General features: G+C 39.7%; 2 protein-coding genes across 4 annotated transcripts in view; both read right to left on the reverse strand.

Moving 5' to 3' along the window:
- Window positions 1–15856: 15856 nt before the first annotated feature.
- LOC126704583 (polygalacturonase-1 non-catalytic subunit beta-like) lies at window positions 15857–18337 on the reverse strand. Of its 2 annotated transcripts, none has more exons than XM_050403595.1 (3): window positions 18193–18337; window positions 16582–17676; window positions 15857–16163 (listed from the first exon to the last, which is right to left on the reverse strand). In XM_050403595.1, the coding sequence occupies exons 1-2, from the start codon at window positions 18256–18258 to the stop codon at window positions 16597–16599; spliced, it is 1146 nt and encodes a 381-aa protein (XP_050259552.1). In that variant the 5' UTR covers window positions 18259–18337; the 3' UTR covers window positions 15857–16163; window positions 16582–16596. The 2 variants fall into 2 exon arrangements, with proteins under 2 accessions (XP_050259552.1, XP_050259551.1); XM_050403594.1 differs by having other exon boundaries at window positions 16579–17676.
- The window catches only part of LOC126704582 (polygalacturonase-1 non-catalytic subunit beta-like), a 57010-nt gene continuing 54116 nt past the window's right edge, over window positions 15857–18750 (reverse strand). For both annotated transcript variants that reach the window (XR_007648228.1, XR_007648226.1), the window contains exon 4: window positions 15857–16041. The gene's annotated coding sequence lies outside the window, so the exon portion shown is untranslated. The remainder of the gene's footprint in view (window positions 16042–18750) is intronic.

The raw sequence follows: 18750 nt of genomic DNA on the forward strand, positions 1-18750 counted from the left end.
TAAAAATTTACATTTGTGAAATATTTTCAATTGTTTGATTTCCAAATTTAAAATTTTGTGTTTACACTAGGGATGTCCAAGGGATTTGACGAACTGACCGACACAAATGACCCGACCAAATCTAATTCGATCCGGTGGCTGTGGTGGTTGGTGATGGCATAATTCGATTTTGACAGGTTGAGTTTGATTTCTCTCCCCTAACACTTGAACAAATTGAAAACCCAACCAAACTCTGGTGAAATCTTAGCCAGATCTAGTGAGATCTCACCAAATTTGGTAATTTTCCACTAGATCCTGCGAGTTTCGGCTGATCTGTCAATAGATCTTGCTAGATTTGACGAGATTTTCACCTAATCTGACAATATCTCATCAAATCTTTGATGTTTTCCATCAAAATTAAGATTGTCATTGCTTCCGTCGATTTCGAAAGAAATTGATCCGAACCATGGAACAACGAACTTGATTTGTCCTATTGAAGTTATCGGTTGGCGGCAAGTCTTCCATTCTACCATCCGCCGGAATCAGGTTGAATCTAGGTAAAGCCCAAACCCAACTTGGATCGACATATGGACAGTCCTAGTTTACACTCACCTTTCTTGTCATCATTGGTGGAGCCAGGGGCAGGCAAATGGGGTAAATTGCCCTGCCCTTGAGCTTCCAATATTTCTTTTATTTATTATTTATAATAGTACTATTTTCTTGTCATCACCTTTCGCATGCTCTTATTATATCTTTTACATTGGGAAAATTTAAGAAGATAAAAATAAGTGCTATGTCATCAAATAAATGTTAAAATTTCAAGTTTTTGAAATCTAAAATTGTGTATAAAAAATAAGTTTATTAATCGAATAGTAAATAACATCTGATTTGAACAAAATTTGATATGCATGTTAATAACATAAGGAACATGAAATTTAACAGTTAGATTTTTAAAATTCACACTCATAAAAGAGATATATGATAAGTTTGAAGAGTTTCTCTCAAAACTACTTCAAACTACTTTGGAGAGTAACTTTTTACAAATCGTGGCTGGTGCTTGTCATTGTTGGTCCTTATCCATTTATTTCTTGGGCTATTACTGCATAATCTTGGACCATGCTCCCTCTCTCTCACATGGGGGCCATTGGGCCCACCCTTCTGTGAGAGGCAGGGAGTATAGTCTTGGACTATGCAATAATTTTCCCTATTTCTTTGACTCCTGCAACTACCTAGCTACCTCCATGTCCCATCCTCTCCTCATTCTGGACCATGCTCCCTCTCTCTCACATGGGGGCCATTGGGCCCACCCCTCTGTGAGAGGCAGGGAGCATAGTCTTGGACTATGCAATAATTTTCCCTATTTCTTTGACTCTTGCAACTACCTAGCTACCTCCATGTCCCATCCTCTCCTCATTCTACCTCTCTCCTTTCAACTCTTCCTCCCTCTTCATCTGGCCCTCCCTTCTCGTTTTCCCCTACTAACATTGTAACACACATCTATGCAAACTCATTATAAGTATGAAATTTCCAAAAAGAATCGATGCTACGTGGTTACTCCTACCATTTGGCCCTCCCTTCTCGTTTTCCCCAACTAACATTGTAACACACATCTATGCAAACTCATTATAAGTATGAAATTTCCAAAAAGAAGCGATGCTACGTGGTTACTCCCACCATTGAATTTACTTCTTTTAGTGTTGCTTCCAAGCTTGATGTTTGGCATGCTGCCATCACCATGGCCCATGCTTGAAGAATTTTCTGCCTTGCAAAATCAGGGCATGTCATGTGGACTTGGGTTCCTGCACCCTCTTAACAGGAATGTAGTTTGTTGCCGCCAGGATTATAAAATTAAGCGTCCCCCTGAAGGTTCCATTGCCCGCATAAGTCCAAGCACTTTGCTATTTAATATCATCAGCAACAAGGCTTTGTGGAAACTTTCAGTTATCAATACTGCTACAGTTTGCATTGTTCTCCTTCTGGACATTATTAATGGATTCCTCAAAGAGGAGATGTACAAGCTTCAACCTCATGGTTTTGTTGGTACTGCATTTCTTGATCATGTTTGCAGGTTACACAAATCGAACTATGGGCTTAAACAAGCTCCACAAGCTTGGTTTGATTGTTTTGCCTCTCATTTAAAGACTCTTGGATTTCAAGTTTACAACGATCTCATGCTGATTCCTCAATGTTCATAATTAATTATGGTCCTTCACTTACTTTATAATTACTCTAAGTGAATGACATCATTTTTACAGGCTCCGATTCATCATTCATCTCTATTTTAATTACTCAACTTGGTTCTGCATTCAAACTTAAATTTAGGTTCATTCAAGTTATTTTTTGGGGCTCTAGATTCACTATACTTTTGTGTATTTCAGCCTTCAAAAATGTGAGATGGACTGAGGCCAGACAGAGAGGTTAGCATTAGTCTTAAAACCCAAACGCATGGGTATCCCTAAATTGAATAGTGGAATGCTTTGTGCAATCTAAGACTAAGAGTATTAAGTGAACATAGTTAAATTCATCATCTTCATGACATATGGGGATTTAAGAAACATAGCATGTCTTCTGTACTTGTCCTCTTTTAATAAAGTTGATAGTCTTTTCTGAGATTGTCAATGGGAAATGCTCTTGAGCTCTATAAATTTTGATTCTTTAAAGAGCGAGTAACTAAGCTTGAGAGCAAATTAGCCTTTATGGATCCTCATAAAGACTATGGAAATGCCAAGATAATAACTCACCAGAGTTTGGAGATAAGCACCCAAAATATTATCTTGATAATGGTCCAGACTTCATAGGAATATAGTGTACACCAACACGGAGAAAGAAAAATATACAACAACTATTTTTATCATTAAGCTATGACATCCACTTCATAGAATTTCAACCTATGATGTCCAACTCCATAACGATGATTGCCTTTTATCATTAAGCCAATACACCAATTGATTTTTGGTATAGGTTTCATTTCCTCTGGTTATCCCTAAAGAGCACCCCACACACAAACACACAATAAAAAAGCATTTATGAGTTGAGTTGAAGAAACCTTAGTGCCATAGGATGCTTGGCTTCTGAGAGTTTATCAGGTCTTAACACTTCAACAATTTCACCTTTCACAAGGAGACAGACAATATCAGCAATCCTTTGGATTTGTTTGATGCTGTGGGAAATAGAATACTCTACCCTCTTACTACCTGCCTCTCCAGTTTTCATCTCAAATTAATATGGATGAACTAACCAACAACTGGACTCGTCTCTCTCTATTTGACAGAGAGGGTCCGGGTTGCTGTTTAGACAACGATCTCAACTCTCAAGAGGTTGCATTGGCAGCAAAATTTATGACTAAACATGCTTTGAACATTGATGCAATCGCAAAAACTTTTACCCCACTATGGCGATCGCGTAATGGTTTTAAGATACAAAATATAGGCGACCATAGGATAGAGGCATAGGCATCTCACATCTGATCTCAAGTCTATGGAGCTCATTTTGAGTGAGACAGCTATTGATATTTGATTAGTATTATATATATGCCTCTTTCTTCTTGGCGCTTTCTACCAAAATTGATGGGACCACCGACCACTAGTAGTTCTTGATTTTTTGTACTTTTTATTTGTTGATTGATGGTTATGCAAATAAGATCAGTGCAAGAGCTCGTTTTGAGTGAGAGAGCTATTGATATTTGATTATTATTTGATATATACCTCTTTCTCCTTGGCGCTTTCTACCAAAATTGATGGGACCACTAGTAGTTCTTGATTTTTTGTACTTTTTATTTGTTAATTGATGGTTATGCAAGTAAGATATACAGATTGAGGTTAGGTGCAATACCTAGGGTCTAAGGTATTGCACCTGATGCAATGATACAGATAGTTGAAATTTAACGTTGCAAAAAGTAACTTTAAATCTTAATCATTAAATATAAAAAATGAGGAAAAGTAAAAAAGTAAAGATAAAAAAGTAAAAAAAAAAAAAATGTGAGGGACTTGGGTGAATAATGTTTGGTTGTTTCGCGAGTTTCCCTTCTCTTGACAATATGGAGTTTTATTTGAAATACTTCATTTTTTTAATTAGTATTTGGACTACTTCTCATTTTTTAATTAGTGAACACTTCAAACTTAAAAATGGAAAAAGAAGGGAATAAAGTTTTACTTTAAGTTTCTCTAACACTAAGAAAGCTCTTTCTGATTTCTTTTAGGCAGTAGAATTATGGTCCCTTCTTCACGGAGAGTTGTTTTTTTGTTGTTCCAAAAAAAAAAAAAATAGTGTTATTTTTTGCCTTGTGGGAAATAGAATACTCTACCCTCTTACTTCCCGCCTCTCCAATTTTCATCTCAAATTAATATGGATGAATTAACCAACAACTGGACTCGTCTCTCTCTATCTGACAGAGAGGGTCCGGGTTGCTGTTTAGACAACGATCTCAACTCTCAAGAGGTTGTATTGGCAGCAAAGTTTATGACTAAACATGCTTTGAACATTGATGCAATCGCAAAAACTTTTACCCCACTATGGCGATCGCGTAATGGTTTTAAGATACGGAATATAGGCGACCATAGGATACTATTTGTTTTTGATGACAATTTTGAAGTGGAAAATATCATCCATGGTGAACTATGGTGTAAGGTTGAATTTAATCAACCATGTGTTGGCTTTATTCCGTGACAAATTTGCTTGTAATACAGTACTTAGAAACCCTGTATTTAGGTGGGAATCATGTAAGGGTAGTGTGTGAGAGAGTGTGAAGAAATGCTCAAGACTGTGCAGTGAAGCAGGGACTCGCGGCTAGATCTCGTGGGAGGGTCGCGGCTTGCAAGCCACCAAAAGTTGCACACGTGCAGAGCATGCAGGGGAGCTGAACAGTCATGCCAATTGGAGCACTACAGGACAAAAATCCAGACTAGCCACTCAGTCAAGTCGCGAGGTCAAGTCGCCAGCCAACCCTGTTTTGGAAAAACTGACTCTTTGCATTCCATTTTCACACCAGTATAAATACCTCTCATTCCCACAAAATATGGGTGGCTATTCAGAAAGAAAAACCCTAAGAGAGGTTTCTTCAAAACACCCACCCAATTAGAGAGAGCTACTCATTCTTAGAGAGAAAATTTTGTAGTCTCTTCTCATTCCCTCTCTCATTGTCATACCTATTGAGAGGAGATTTCTATCCAAACACTACCCACACCCATTTAGAGTGTTGAGTGTTTTTGGAGTTTTGGGAAGCATTGGAAGATGCCAAGGATGGCGGATGCTATGAATTATAGTGGAATCCGGTAAACTAGAAAAGAAAAAGGTTTGGCGCAACCTCGTTGGAGCAAGAAGTTTGAAGGGCTTAGGTACATCGGGTAGATTAGGCTTGGAGGGTCTATTGCTGTTTATGTATCCCAACTACATTTTCTAGTGGATTATTGACTGCTTGGAGGGCGGTGGAGAGGTTTTATGCCGAGGGCTTCGGTTTCCTCTTCGATTACACATCGTGTGTTGTCCTTGTGTTTGCATTTCTCTTTCCTTTATTTTTGCCTTTTATTTTCTACTGTGGATGTGTTTTTAATTGGCTTAGATTGTTTACCAATTCTGTTTATAGCTTTTGTTCATTTTCCGCACACTAGTTGTTTGACATAAAGCTTGAATTGGTTATTTTGTAATTGGGGGTCTAAACGTTCAAGGGTGACACTATTTGAACTCTCACATGGAATTTTGACAAACATCTTGTGGTCATGGAACAATATGAAGTGAGCAATCCAGTGGATATGCTGAAGTTTGACAGAACTATGTTTTGGGTGCAAGTCCATGGTATCCCTTACAAATATATGAATGTGAAAGCAGCTGAAAAGATTTGCGAAGTACTTGGAAAAGTTATTCACTCTATCGATCCTTCCGAGACTGATGGTGGAAACTTCATGAGAGTTAGGGTGATGCCTTTGTGCCGAGGTCGTGTGATTGCTCTGGTGAATGTTGAGAAAATTTGGGTCTCTTTCAAATACGAACGTCTACCAAACATTTGCTATTGGTGTGGATGTTTTGACCATGATGATAAAGATTGTGGACTTTGGTTGGAGAGTGGTGGTAGCCTCACGGAGGAGAAGAAACAATTGAGCTCTAATCTTCATGCTGCTCCCTTTGTACCTTCACGTAGGAGTGTAATCTCAGTACCAAGATTTTACAACACCAAGGGGAATCATTCATCCAAGCATTGCCAAAGTGGTACAAAGGCTGCCTCTGATGCTACCTACACGGCAGTAGAAAATGGCTCGAGGAATGAAGGGTCGCTGGATTGTGAACAATAGAAGGATAACGAATCGATTTTAGCATCATTCATTATGGTGCAGAAAACTTAGGATACGTTACCATCTGATAGGTAGGAAAGTATTAACGGATCCCTATCACTAATTCCCTGTGAGAGATTGCAAAAGGGGATGCTCTCAAAAAAGAGATTCGAGCGCTTAGGACACCTCTCTTTTGAGTAATTGTGTGGAGTCGCCACTTATTTTTTATACAAAAAAAATAATAAAAAATACAATATAATTACATGTCCAAAAATTCCTCAAATGTCATTAATTGACTATAAAAATACAATTACTTCATGGTAGAATAACTTTACAAGGCTTTAGTCCTAATACAATCAATGTAAAAATTACAAAATTTTGATCCTAGTTACAATCTACCAAAAGCAAAAGACAAAACACCAGTCTATCTATCCAAAAAACCTAAGTTAAGGGGCTAGGTTATGGAATGGGAAGGTATTAGGCACCCATTTCACCCAGACAGAATTTGGTCTTCTAGACTCTAATGATCATTATACCATTTTTTGTATGATGTTGAATAATAGGTTGTAACACACATGACAAACGCTTGACAAAAATTAATTTAAATAAATTTGCCTTATGAATAATGTCCTCTTTTTAAAGAAAAATCAGATTTTTTTTGAAAAGTAAAAAAAATGAGACTTGATTTGTAAAAATCAGATTTGTTTTTGAAAAGGATGAAACAAATGAGATTTGATTTGTAAATTTTACAGGAATTAATAATGTTCCCTCTTTACAAAAAGAAGCTGAAATCTAGTGTTATGTACAGCATGATAGCATACAAACGAAGACCAAATCACTACAAGTTTGATTCCTTGGCACCAATATTCCAGTCAATTGCAAGTAGTGGGATTTATCCAAATTCATATCAGCTAAGAACTGTCAAATCACTGATCGGACCATTCGAGGTAGAAAACACTTGATTCCTCAAGAAAAAATATTTAGAAACCAATTTTATAGCCACAGGCTTTTCTATTCTTCCATTCCTACTCCTTCGAATGCAGCTGTCATGGAAGTTGATGCCTCTTCTAGTGTCCAATTCTTCTCAATTGAACTGAAGGCCTCGAGAACATTTCCCACCCCCCATATTTACATGTAATTGAAGATATAAGAACTATAATGAATAATTAGAGAACTGGAAGGCATTTCGGAAAGTTAATGAATAATATAGTAGATAAATTATGCTCTGCTTTATTAATGACTCATTGATTCTAAGTAACTACAAAGTGTGTAATCTATTATATAAGAATATAAAACTTAGAAAGTATTTGGCTTGCTAGTGAAATGCCACTTCATGGTTATAGTAATGACTGAAACTAAAATCAACTGAAAGAACCAACTTCATAGCAACGAACAACATGCAAGCACAGACATATTTTGAATGCATGTGTGTGTGCACATCCTAGAATATGCACACAATCAAAGAAACTCAACTGTGCAGTATGTACTATATCCAGCATCAACAACTTTACAAGACAAATAAAAGTATCACCATTACTAATTGACAAACCATGTTCCCTATGAACCACAATATAAACTATGAAAAAATTAAAATCAGAAAGAATATTTAACATTAAAATCACAATATAAACTACAAAAAAATTTTATATGTTTCAAATTTGTGATTATTAAAATAATTTCAAAAAGAAAAGGCATAATTTTTGTCATCCTAGCACTCAGGCAACAATTAAACCCCATATCTTTTCTAACTTTGAAATGTTTCTAATTGACTTGAATGTCAAATAGGAAAAACATAAAAAAATATAATATGTATCATAAATAACAAAGAAAACAAGACTAATAATGAGATAGCTATATTAGCAGTGGAAAGCTTACATGAAATTGGAGAAAAGCAAAAGCGGAACCATTGTTAAGACCAATATTCAAAGTTCTATTAATTTTTTAACAAAATATGATATTTTCTTTACTTAAAGTAGCCACTGTCTCAAATATGCATAAACACACTTTCAGAAACCAATGGCTACACAAACCCATGTGAGTTTGATTATACACAATCAAACAAGCAATTTATCAAACACATTGTGAGCAACTCTTTGAAACTTTAAAATTCTAGTAAAAAAAAAAAAGCCCAAATCAGAAACCTATTCACAAAAAACAAGAAATTACCCAATAAAAATCACAAACACAAACAAATAATCAAAAACCTGACCATAAAATCAAACTTACATGGTATACACAATCACAAAGCCTAGGTTTAACCATAGTTCATCCATATATCATGAACAAATAGGATTGCAAGTGTTTAGATAAAAATAAACAAGAAACACATCCAAATATAGATAGAATATACAAATTTATGCAAGTTCACACAATCTAGACTCACTCAAGCACTTTATCAAACACGTTATGAGCAATACTTTGAAACTTTGAAATTTAAGTAAAAAAAGCCCTCAGATCCGAAACCCATCCACTCTGAAAGAGAAAGCTAGGTGTGAGAGACAATTGAGAGTGAAGAAGTTGAGAGAGAGAGAGAGAGAGAGAGAGAGAGAGCCAGCGTGAAGAGTGAAGAGACTATCGAGAAGGAAGAAATCGTGAGAGAGAGAGAGAGAGCCAGCACAGTCTTTAGAGTTAAGAGAGTTGAGAGAAATAACGTTTTACAGAAATTTTTTATTTGAACATAGTTTGTAATTTTGTTAATATGGTAAGGGTAAATTGGATAATTCATTTGGTCAATAATTTATGTGCTCTACTCTTCCTCCAAATCTCTCCAATCTGGGGAAATTAAAAGTGAGGGGTTAGAAGTAGTTCAAACCCTTCCAAATCCCTCCCCATCATTCCTTAAAAAAACATCCAAACAATGTAATTTAACTTACTCTTCCTCCTTTTACTTTACTCCCCCTCCTTCCCCCAACATCCAAACAGAGCATTAATGTTGCCAATGATGTTTGGTTCGTTTGGAAGATTGATTTTCAGAAATGTAATCGGGAATCCATAGTTAAACATTATTAATTTCCATGTAGTCTAGAATGACTCAATGAAGTTATCTTATGGGACCATTGATAGGATCACCTTAAACTATCAATCTCAAACAATGGGCTAACTAATGGACTCGTGCTCACCAACGTAGGGGCAACTTAAAGGCACTCTTTCATAGAATTACAAATCACTAACAAAAATAATGAATATAAATTTTCAAGAGAACTTGGTTCTAATATTAATTGGGGGAACCCAAGGGGAATACGAAGAATGGTTGAAGAGAGAAATATGGATGAATATGTATGAATAAATATGTTGCAAGAACAAAATGAGTTGTACAATATAAAACTTTGGAAATAAATATATTTTTGAAAACTTAAAAACTTACTTGATTCTTGAAAACTTTGAATAGTACTTCAAACACTAATACTTATTCAAATACTTGAAAATATTATTGTGGGGCCGGGGAGCTTACGATCCGGCCCACGCTCTATCCAAGCTCAGGGCCCGTGCCGAGGACGAATGATCAAAGGCCGAGGTGTCAAGGGGAACAGTTGAGGACGACCCTATCCTCGGCACTCCAGGACTTCAATGGGGAGAGCAACGTCTCGATGAAGGCTATCCCCAAATAGCCCCCTGAAGGGGATGTGAGTGGAATGGGGCCCACGTGGAGGTACGGTGCAAAGTTGGTTCAAGGAAAATACGTCCCCTCCGCATTAAATGCACCCGCCAGCGTCCTGATCATGTTAATGAGAAAAGACGCTTGAGCGGTGTAACTTCGATCATCGCAACTAACAGAAAGTAAGAGGGGACAATTGATGGGATGGGTACAGAAGTAAGCACCTGCCAGACCAACAAGTGGAGGGCTAAGATCGACCAAGAAGGACTATATAATGTAAAGGTTAGTGCACCAAAAGGCTGGCTGGGAAAAACAGTAAAAAATCAGAGCCTCTCAGCCCGCCTTCAGGAGAAAGACTCCCAAGGCGAACATGATCTAAACCATATAGGAACACCACGAAAAGACCCGCCGTCTGGTGACTAAGGTCTAGCCTTTCAAACCCACGCTCTATAAATGATATTGTTTGGGCCTTTTTACATGCGAACCCAACACTGTTACGGTTCGTTACAAATCGAGTCCTTACAATTGGCGCCGTCTGTGGGAAAGACTTGTGTGTTGGCATAGGCGGTTCGTTACAAATCGAGTCCTTACAATTGGCGCCGTCTGTGGGAAAGACTTGTGTGTTGGCATAGGCGGTAGGTCGAGACAGTTCCCTTGTCATTTCTAACAACCGGTTATAGTGTTCTAGCTTAAAGTTCCACTAGAGACTATGATTCTTGACTAGGGGCTACGCTTTGTAGCGTTAATCACATGGATGGTTCTAGGGGCTTGGCCGAGGAGCTAATCCCCCTAAAGCCAAGGCCCATATCAAAATCAAGTTTTGGACAGAACCAAGGTATTGCTTGGTCCTCGGACTCAAACCTATGGGGAAACCAACTACTTATCAAAATCAAGTTTTGGACAGAACCAAGGTATTGCATGGTCCTCGGACTCAAACCTATGAGGAAACCAACTACTTTAAAGAAGCCCTGGTACTAAACAGGACTTAGCAACTACACGTGACCTCTAGAATGACGCCTATATCCTCGTTGAATGAGGGTTAGAAATGAGTTCAAGGCTCTGCAGGTGCAGGTAAGCTAAGGTTATGAAACATGATGTTAAATGTATCGCATGCACAACTATTCATATGTGTTAAGATAAATTAGTTCAAAATTCATAAACAATAGTAAGTATTGACGAGGGCAATTAACAAGTAACCAGAAGGAAAAGGGAAGAAAAGGATTTCACATATACATGTTCAATAGGTTCAAACTACTAACAGATTACCAAGTTTTCAAAATGAAAAGAAACAAGTTAATCGTTAAACTAAAAACAAATACAAAGCCTAGCCAGGGTTTCTACTTTTTTAGTTTTGCGTCGGCCACGTCTTGGGAAGGCGGAACGGGATCAGCTTCGACGCCCTGGAGGATAGTCCCTTCTGGGGAAGGCTGAACAAGGTCAGTATCGGTACTCTTGGGGACCGCAGCAAGGGGAATTGCCTGTGGGGGCTGGGCAAGTATGGCTCGCTCCTCAGCATTAGGCATCTAAGTGCCAACCACGGGCTCAGTAACCTCTTTGGGTACCTCAGGATCCATATGCTGAGAGATTTCTGTCACATCCTGAGGTTCTCCCTCTTTGAGCATCTTGCCAGGAGAGCCGCCGACCTGTAAGTTTTCCGACTGGGTGACCCCTTCCTCGAGTTGGTCGCTCATAGCCACGGAGCTGGAGGAGGTGGCCTCACGGATGGCTATAGGGTAGAATATGTTCTCCGCTTTCCACAAGTCGGATGAAGCATTCACCCCAGCTCGCTTCAATGCCTCTTCCCAAACCTGGGAGCAATAAAGCCTGCATACCCCAGGAATCTGGGCTTTAAGGATGGCTTGGATTTCAGCTACCCCCGCATTATAACCATCATCCTTGGCCGTTTCCTTTGCAACCTCAGCCTCATTTCTGGCAAACTCGGCCTCCCGCTTGGCCCTTACGGCTTCGTCACGGGCATACTCCGCCACACCTTTGTCATGCTCTGCTGCGGCCAGTTTTTTACTTAAATCATTGATCTGCTCTTTAGCTATTTGCAACTGATCCTCGGCTTCTAATAGACGTTTTGTTTGGTCCTCGGCCTGTTTTTGGGCGCTAGCTAGGCCTGTCGAGGCGCTATCCCTTTCACGGATAGCGACTGTTAGGTCAGCCCTGGCCTTGGTTAGGTCATCCTCAGAAGCTTGGAGAGTCTTCGTAGTCGTTAAGCGCTTGGTGCGTTCATTCTCGGCCGCCTTACTCTTATTATTCACCTCTTCCTCCATCCTATAGGTGGCCTGGAGAGCCTGGCAAGTGAGATAAATGCATAGTTAATGACAAACCAGGAGCGAGCGTTAATAAAGTTTTAAGTTTCAAGAAACCTTACCATGCCCAAGTACCTCTTAGTACTGAGGAAGACCTCTTGCATCCTCATTTTCCTCATTCCATCCATGTCAGTGGGAAGTAGCATGGTTCTCCTTAGTGCGTCTGCTACGTAGCCACCCTCGCCATCTCCAGGGTCCCTCATAGATGCAGTTTCCAGGAGTGGACCCCCGTGAAGCATTGGGGCAAGATTCCAAGCGCTCGGCGAGGACTGGGCCTCGATCCCCTTCCCCTTGCCTTGAGAGGATTAGACTTCAGTCTCTTTACCCTTGCTTTAGTGCCCAATCTTCAGTTGTTTTGTGCGCGGAGCCTCCTCCTTCTCCTTCGAAGGTTGGGATTTTCCCCCGTCCATGGTTTCCTTGCCCTTGGGGCTCCTCTTTCTCTTTGAATCAGTGCCTTCCGGCCGAGGAGGCAAAATTGGTTAGGAGGAAGCAGGAAGTTTGGGGTGGGGGGATTGTGGCTGTGACTTGGTGGAAGATGACCTAGTCTGGACAATCTGGGGCTGAGGTGGTGGGGAAGGAGCATTGGGTTGTGGCGTTCCCTGCGTATCCTTCCCAGGTTGACCCTCGAGGAGTTCGAGTAGGGGGGTCGGGGGCTTTCTCTTGAGTCCCATCTCGACTTGAGAAGAGGTGCCTACTGATGACAATTACGCCTCGGACAAGGCTAGGTCACCTATATCACCAAAAGGATCCTCGGATGGGTTGGCTAGGTCAAATACCCCAAAACCTTCCTTGGGCTGGTCTAGCTCGCCTTCGTCCTCTGCTACTTGATGAGACGAAGAGGGGCCCACCAGTGGGATGTTCTCGGGAATAGATGGTTCCTGGGAGATTGAAAATCCTGTCTCGACCACGGTAATTTTTGGAAGCCAAGGACGGCTAGCGCTGATCACGTGCCTTGCGTCCGTAAATGACTTCTGAACAGGAGGGTACCCTAGTATCTTGTGAGCGGCTCGGACTTGACCATCTCCGTCATTTACGAAAACTGCCGCTTGTAGAACAGTCTCCAAGTTCGCCCGGTTGACTAAGTGAAAATGCCGTTGATAGGCGTGTGGATCTACAAAAAGAAAAACACGTATGCATGGTTAGTTAACGAACAACATCAGATTAGAATGGCGTAAAGGGTCATCGCCCTTCCATTCCCAGTACCCCACCTGGTTCTCCTTCTACTATGGGGCACGGATCGCCATCGTGCCATTCACCAGAGACGATGAGGAAATCCTTGTTTAATCCCTTGTTGGAATCAGGGAGGCACTGGATTAGTTGAACCCTCTCGTCTCTCGTCTTCATGTAGTAGGATTTCCCTTTCAAATTTTGCAGATTATAGCACCAATTCACGTCATGGTGGGTCAGTCTTAGCCCCATCTTTTTGTTTAAAGCATCCACGCAACCCAGGATCCTAAACACGTTGCCGGCGCACTGGGTGGGGGCTAATCGGAAGTGCCTGAGGTAACCCCTCGTTACCGGCCCCATAGGGATTCTCATACCCCCCTCTACAAAGGCAAGGACGGGAATTACTACCGCGCTCGTTTCCCTCTTATAGTGCCACTCCCCCATCTTACAATGCCTCAGACTTACGTTAGGAGGAATCCTGTAATCGACGATGAACTTATTCATCGCCTCTTCAGTATCGACTAACTTCCTCAGTCTCAATTTAGCCATCTCTATGATTTACTCAACAAACCCAACCCACGACGGGAAAAGAAAGGGAACCAAAGAAAAATAAACCCAGAAAAGAAAAAACACGAGTTAATGGAATGAGGGAACTTACATAAAAGAGGAAAGACGCTTCGGATAGGCTTTTTGTGCTGGAGATAGACTTGAGTTTGGGCGAAAATTCAGATGAACCCAGAATATACGCGCTAGAACTCTTAAGTGCAAAACTGAAGAGACAGATCCGTTCCAAAAAATCTTTTATACTTTCCAGGGTAACTGCACACATTTTCCCGCCCATAAAAACCAAGGGATCACTACCGTTCGATCTTTACCAAGCTGTAGAACGTGGGAAACACAAAACAGCCCGTATTTAATGAGGCCACGTTTCGCCTTCCAAGGGCTCTAGGAACGTGTCTCGGGCAGATGAAAAGTCTCGGGAACCGATAGGTGACAAGAATTGACAGATATTGGCAAATATCTAATGTCATCAAAACCCTCCTATCCATCCGAGGAGTCGGATAGCAGGATTTTGAGTGGTTATTATAGGGCCGGGGAGCTTACGATCCGGCCCACGCTCTATCCAGGCTCAAGGCCCGTGCCGAGGAGGTCGTGTGCTGAGGACGAATGATCAAAGGCCGAGGTGTCAAGGGGAACAGCTGAGGACGACCCTATCCTCGGCACTCCAGGACTTCAATGGGGAGAGCAACATCTCGATGAAGGCTATCCCCAAATAGCCCCCTGAATGGGATGTGAGTGGAATGGGGCCCACGTGGAGGTACGGTGCAAAGTTGGTTCAAGGAAAATACGTCCCTTCCGCATTAAATGCACCCGCCAGCGTCCTGATCATGTTAATGAGAAAAGACGCTTGGGCGGTGTAACTTCGATCATCGCAACTAACAGAAAGTAAGAGGGGACAGCTGATGGGATGGGTACAGAAGTAAGCACCTGCCAGACCAACAAGTGGAGGGCTAAGATCGACCAAGAAGGACTATATAATGTAAAGGTTAGTGCACCAAAAGGCTGGCTGGGAAAAACGGCCAAAAATCAGAGCCTCCCAGCCCGCCTCCAGGAGAAAGACTCCCAGGACGAACACGATCTAAACCATATGGGAACACCACGAAAAGACCCGCCGTCTGGTGACTAAGGCCTAACCTTTCAAACCTACACTCTATAAATGATATTGTTTGGGCCTTTTTACGTTCGAACCCAACACTGTTACGGTTCGTTACAAATCGAGTCCTTACAATTATAATGATAATTTTTACTTATACAAGGATCGATATTGGATGGATTCCTTATACTGAGAGGATTTTTTATTTTTTTATTATTTTTTTTTTGAGCTTGAAGTAGGTCGTGTTTAAGGCTTGCCTAATACGACTGATTCATATGCCTTATAAAGGCTTACAAACACTACATGTGGATAGTGATATGAACAGTAAAAAATGAAGAGTACAATGAACAGTGCCATGAAGAGTACAAACACTATACATGAATAGTGACATGAACAGTAAAAAGTGAAGAGCACAATGACCAATATTGCATAGTGAAAAAAATGAACAGTGCCACATAATAATGGTTAGAAATAATTTCATGATACTTCCAAAATAATTTTAACAATAATTTTTAAGACAGTGACTTGTCCTATATAATGTTTGATACTGCCAAGATGGGTTCTGTGGATGAAATGGTGAAAGTCTTTAATAATAATCCATATATTATAAGTTCTATATATATAGACACACATGATATAATTTCAACTCATGATATGGGTTTCGTGATTATTGCTTTTAATCATTAGGCAAAGACATTGACTGATTAGTGTAAATAGGGTTTGAATTTCGGATCTTTTATTCAATGACAAAATTTTTTACCAATTGAGTTAACTGAAACCTACCATATATTACAAGCTTAATACATAATTAAACTGAAAAAAAAAAAAAAAAAAAAAAGGAGAGAAACTAGTCCTTAGATTTCCCATACATACACATAAATTAATAGAGAAAGTCCATATATTGCATTACAAGCTTAATACATAATTAAACGAGTCTAGGAGTAACTAATCCTTAGACTTCCCATATATCCACATAAATTAAAATTAGAAGAGAAAGTCCATATATTACAAGCTTAATACATAATTAAACTTGTTTAGGAATAACTAATCCTTAGGCTTTCCATAAATTAATACACAAAATATTAGACGAAGGGCAAGTTCAAAAGACACATAAACTATCAACACATTTATTAGCTTCATGATATACGTGTTGAATTGAGACCTGCAAATCTCTAGTGAGGATGTTCCTACAATCAAGAAAATAATACATTAATCCCAAAAAAAAAAAAAAAAAATACATAAATATGCCAACTTGTTTTTGTAGTCCTCCTTCAAAATGTTATTTTTTTTTACACAAATTTATTCTTTAAGCAAAATAACCGAATGAAATAGACTGATCATTCTAACACACCATTAATAATCATAGAAAAATAAAAAAAGAGATAAAAAAGGTGTTTTCATTTGCCGTTCAATCATTTGTGCTGGCCTTGAAAACATTGATCAAAACTCAAATTATGTAGTACTAAACTGCCAATAACCAACATCTTCCATATGTAAAGTAAACCAGGAACTTACTTTTTTATTTTATATTTTTATTTTTTATCAAAGCTAAGCTAAAATTCCTTATAAGATAATCTAGTACCACAACTTAAGATTTCTTACCACCTTGGCGTGCAACGGCTAGTCAACAACTGTCCACGTTACGTCATTCTGGTAAACCCAGTGGCAAACCTCAATCCGTCCCGGAGCCGACCCTAGAGCCAAGAAAGCTTCATGAGTCGGGTTCCAACCCGATGTGTTCAAGTGACAGATGACGACGCCGTTATTGAGCTTAGCCTTAGAATTCGGATCAAGTATATCCACTTGGTAGACCCGAACCTTTGGAACCGAATGACAGTAATAAAGAAGGTAGGGAAACAATAGCTGATGACAAGTGACTGAGTCCGTGACTTTCCCACCATTGATCCCTTCGATTGATCCAATCATTATACTCTGCTTTGACCCATTTACATTCTTCATCGTTAGAATGTCAATGTTTCGACCCAACACTGAAACTGCAAAGTCGATCATGTCCTCAGCCGAGGACACGCACCGCTTGGTCTCGCCAGGGTTTGGAGCCCTCTTGCACTCACTTAAGGACTTAACTATCATAATCTCCATAGTCGAATTATCACCCGCATGAAAAATGTGCTTCAGCTCAGAGACTTTCAGCGTGGAAAATGGCTGTTTTGACGAAATCGACCGAGGCAGAAATGACCTTTCAGGAAATTTATCGCTAATGTCCGGCATTGGTATCACCTTCCCTTTCTTTAACATAGACTCCCGAAAAAATCTGCCGGAGCCACCCTTGGTGGTGGCAGAGTCGATGGCAGAGTCGCCATAGTTTTTTTGGAGGACTACATCCATAGAGTCGACGGCAGAGTCGCCATAGTTTTTTTGGAGGACTACATCCATAGAGTCGATGGCAGAGTCGCCATAGTTTTTTTGGAGGACTACCTCGGTAGAGACTTTTTGGCCAAACGTTGATGGTAATGAATCGGGGAAGCAGAGGAGGTTCGCGGAGGCACAGAAGGCCGAGAACCGAGAGGAGAGAGCATTCTGGGCGGCGAGTTTGGAGAAACTGGCTGACTCAGTTGCACTCAATGGAGACGCCTTGGATAGGAGAAAGATTGGCTTGGCTTGGTTGTTTTGGATCTCTTTTTTCCAATACCGTATCAGATAGGTTTTCGGGGTGAATGGGTTTTCACCAGTGGACCCAACCTGTATTAACACAAAAGGGAAAGTTTATGAATGTATAATAAAGACAACGTGGAAATTGGAAACAAAGTGAGGGTGATATGTATAATCGGTTTAGTTAAGCGTTTTGAGAACCCAAAACTCTGTTATAATATTTGGAGAGAAAAAATAAATAAAATTTTGGCTGCTATGACTTAACAATTGAAAAATAAGGAACCGAAAACTCCCAAACAATTTAAAATACCTGGTAAGACACAATAAGTTCTAATTATGGGACTCATTTTTCACATAATATTGTCCTAAACACTAGGACACGAGTAAAGCAAGTTAACTATTGGACTCCTAATACCAAGAATAATACAAACACTACTCTTACTGCCAAGGACTCTAGTAAACATAGACTTTAAAATAACAAACATCCATAACACATTGACTCAACACAATTAACGGGAAACATTATACTACTTCCACATGATCTATTAGCTCAAATTCATGTACGTATCAGAGAGTGAGAGTACTTAGACTGTTAAGAGTGCTTACAGTGAGAGATGAGAGAGAGATAAAAAGGAGGAGAGAAGTCATGGGGCTGAGTTTTGTGTGCATCATTTTTTTTTTCTTAGAACGTTGGTGGATTTTAAGGTTATTGTAGGCGGAAATTTATAGAAGTATGAAGAGAGAGAGAGAGAGAAATAAAAAGAAAAGATATTTTCGAGAGAGAGAGAGAGAAACCATACAACTCATGCACTGCACAACATGAATGATAATATGATAATGACCCGGGATTTCTCACCCCGGCACACCAAATTTGATCCGTTAAATGACTAATGATATGTGCAGAAAGATTGTCCACATGTTTTTTTTTTTAATTTTTTTTTATTACAAAATTCTTAATATTAGAAATTTTACTGTAAAGATTTATAAATGAAAAATGTAGCTCCTAAAAGCCCCTAATGATGAACTTACAACTCATGCAGAACATCGCAAAGTAACAAAGATTAGCACGTAGGATCTTATCTACGATAAACAAGATGATAGATATATGTCCGTCATGTTGCCGCTTGGTCCTTAATTGCAAATCACTCAAAAAAATGGCTAGGC

The sequence above is a fragment of the Quercus robur genome, chromosome 11 (genome assembly GCF_932294415.1).
Source record: "Quercus robur chromosome 11, dhQueRobu3.1, whole genome shotgun sequence".
NCBI classification, from domain to species: Eukaryota; Viridiplantae; Streptophyta; class Magnoliopsida; order Fagales; family Fagaceae; genus Quercus; species Quercus robur.

What these genes read in the sequence shown, in the direction of transcription:
- LOC126704583 (XM_050403595.1), bottom strand. Translation starts at nt 18,258, where the DNA reads ATGATGCACACAAAACTCAGCCCCATGACTTCTCTCCTCCTTTTTATC. An exon ending in TCTCTCTCTCATCTCTCACT is followed by an intron (nt 17,677 to 18,192) that starts GTAAGCACTCTT and finishes GTGTTAATACAG; the next exon opens with GTTGGGTCCACTGGTGAAAA.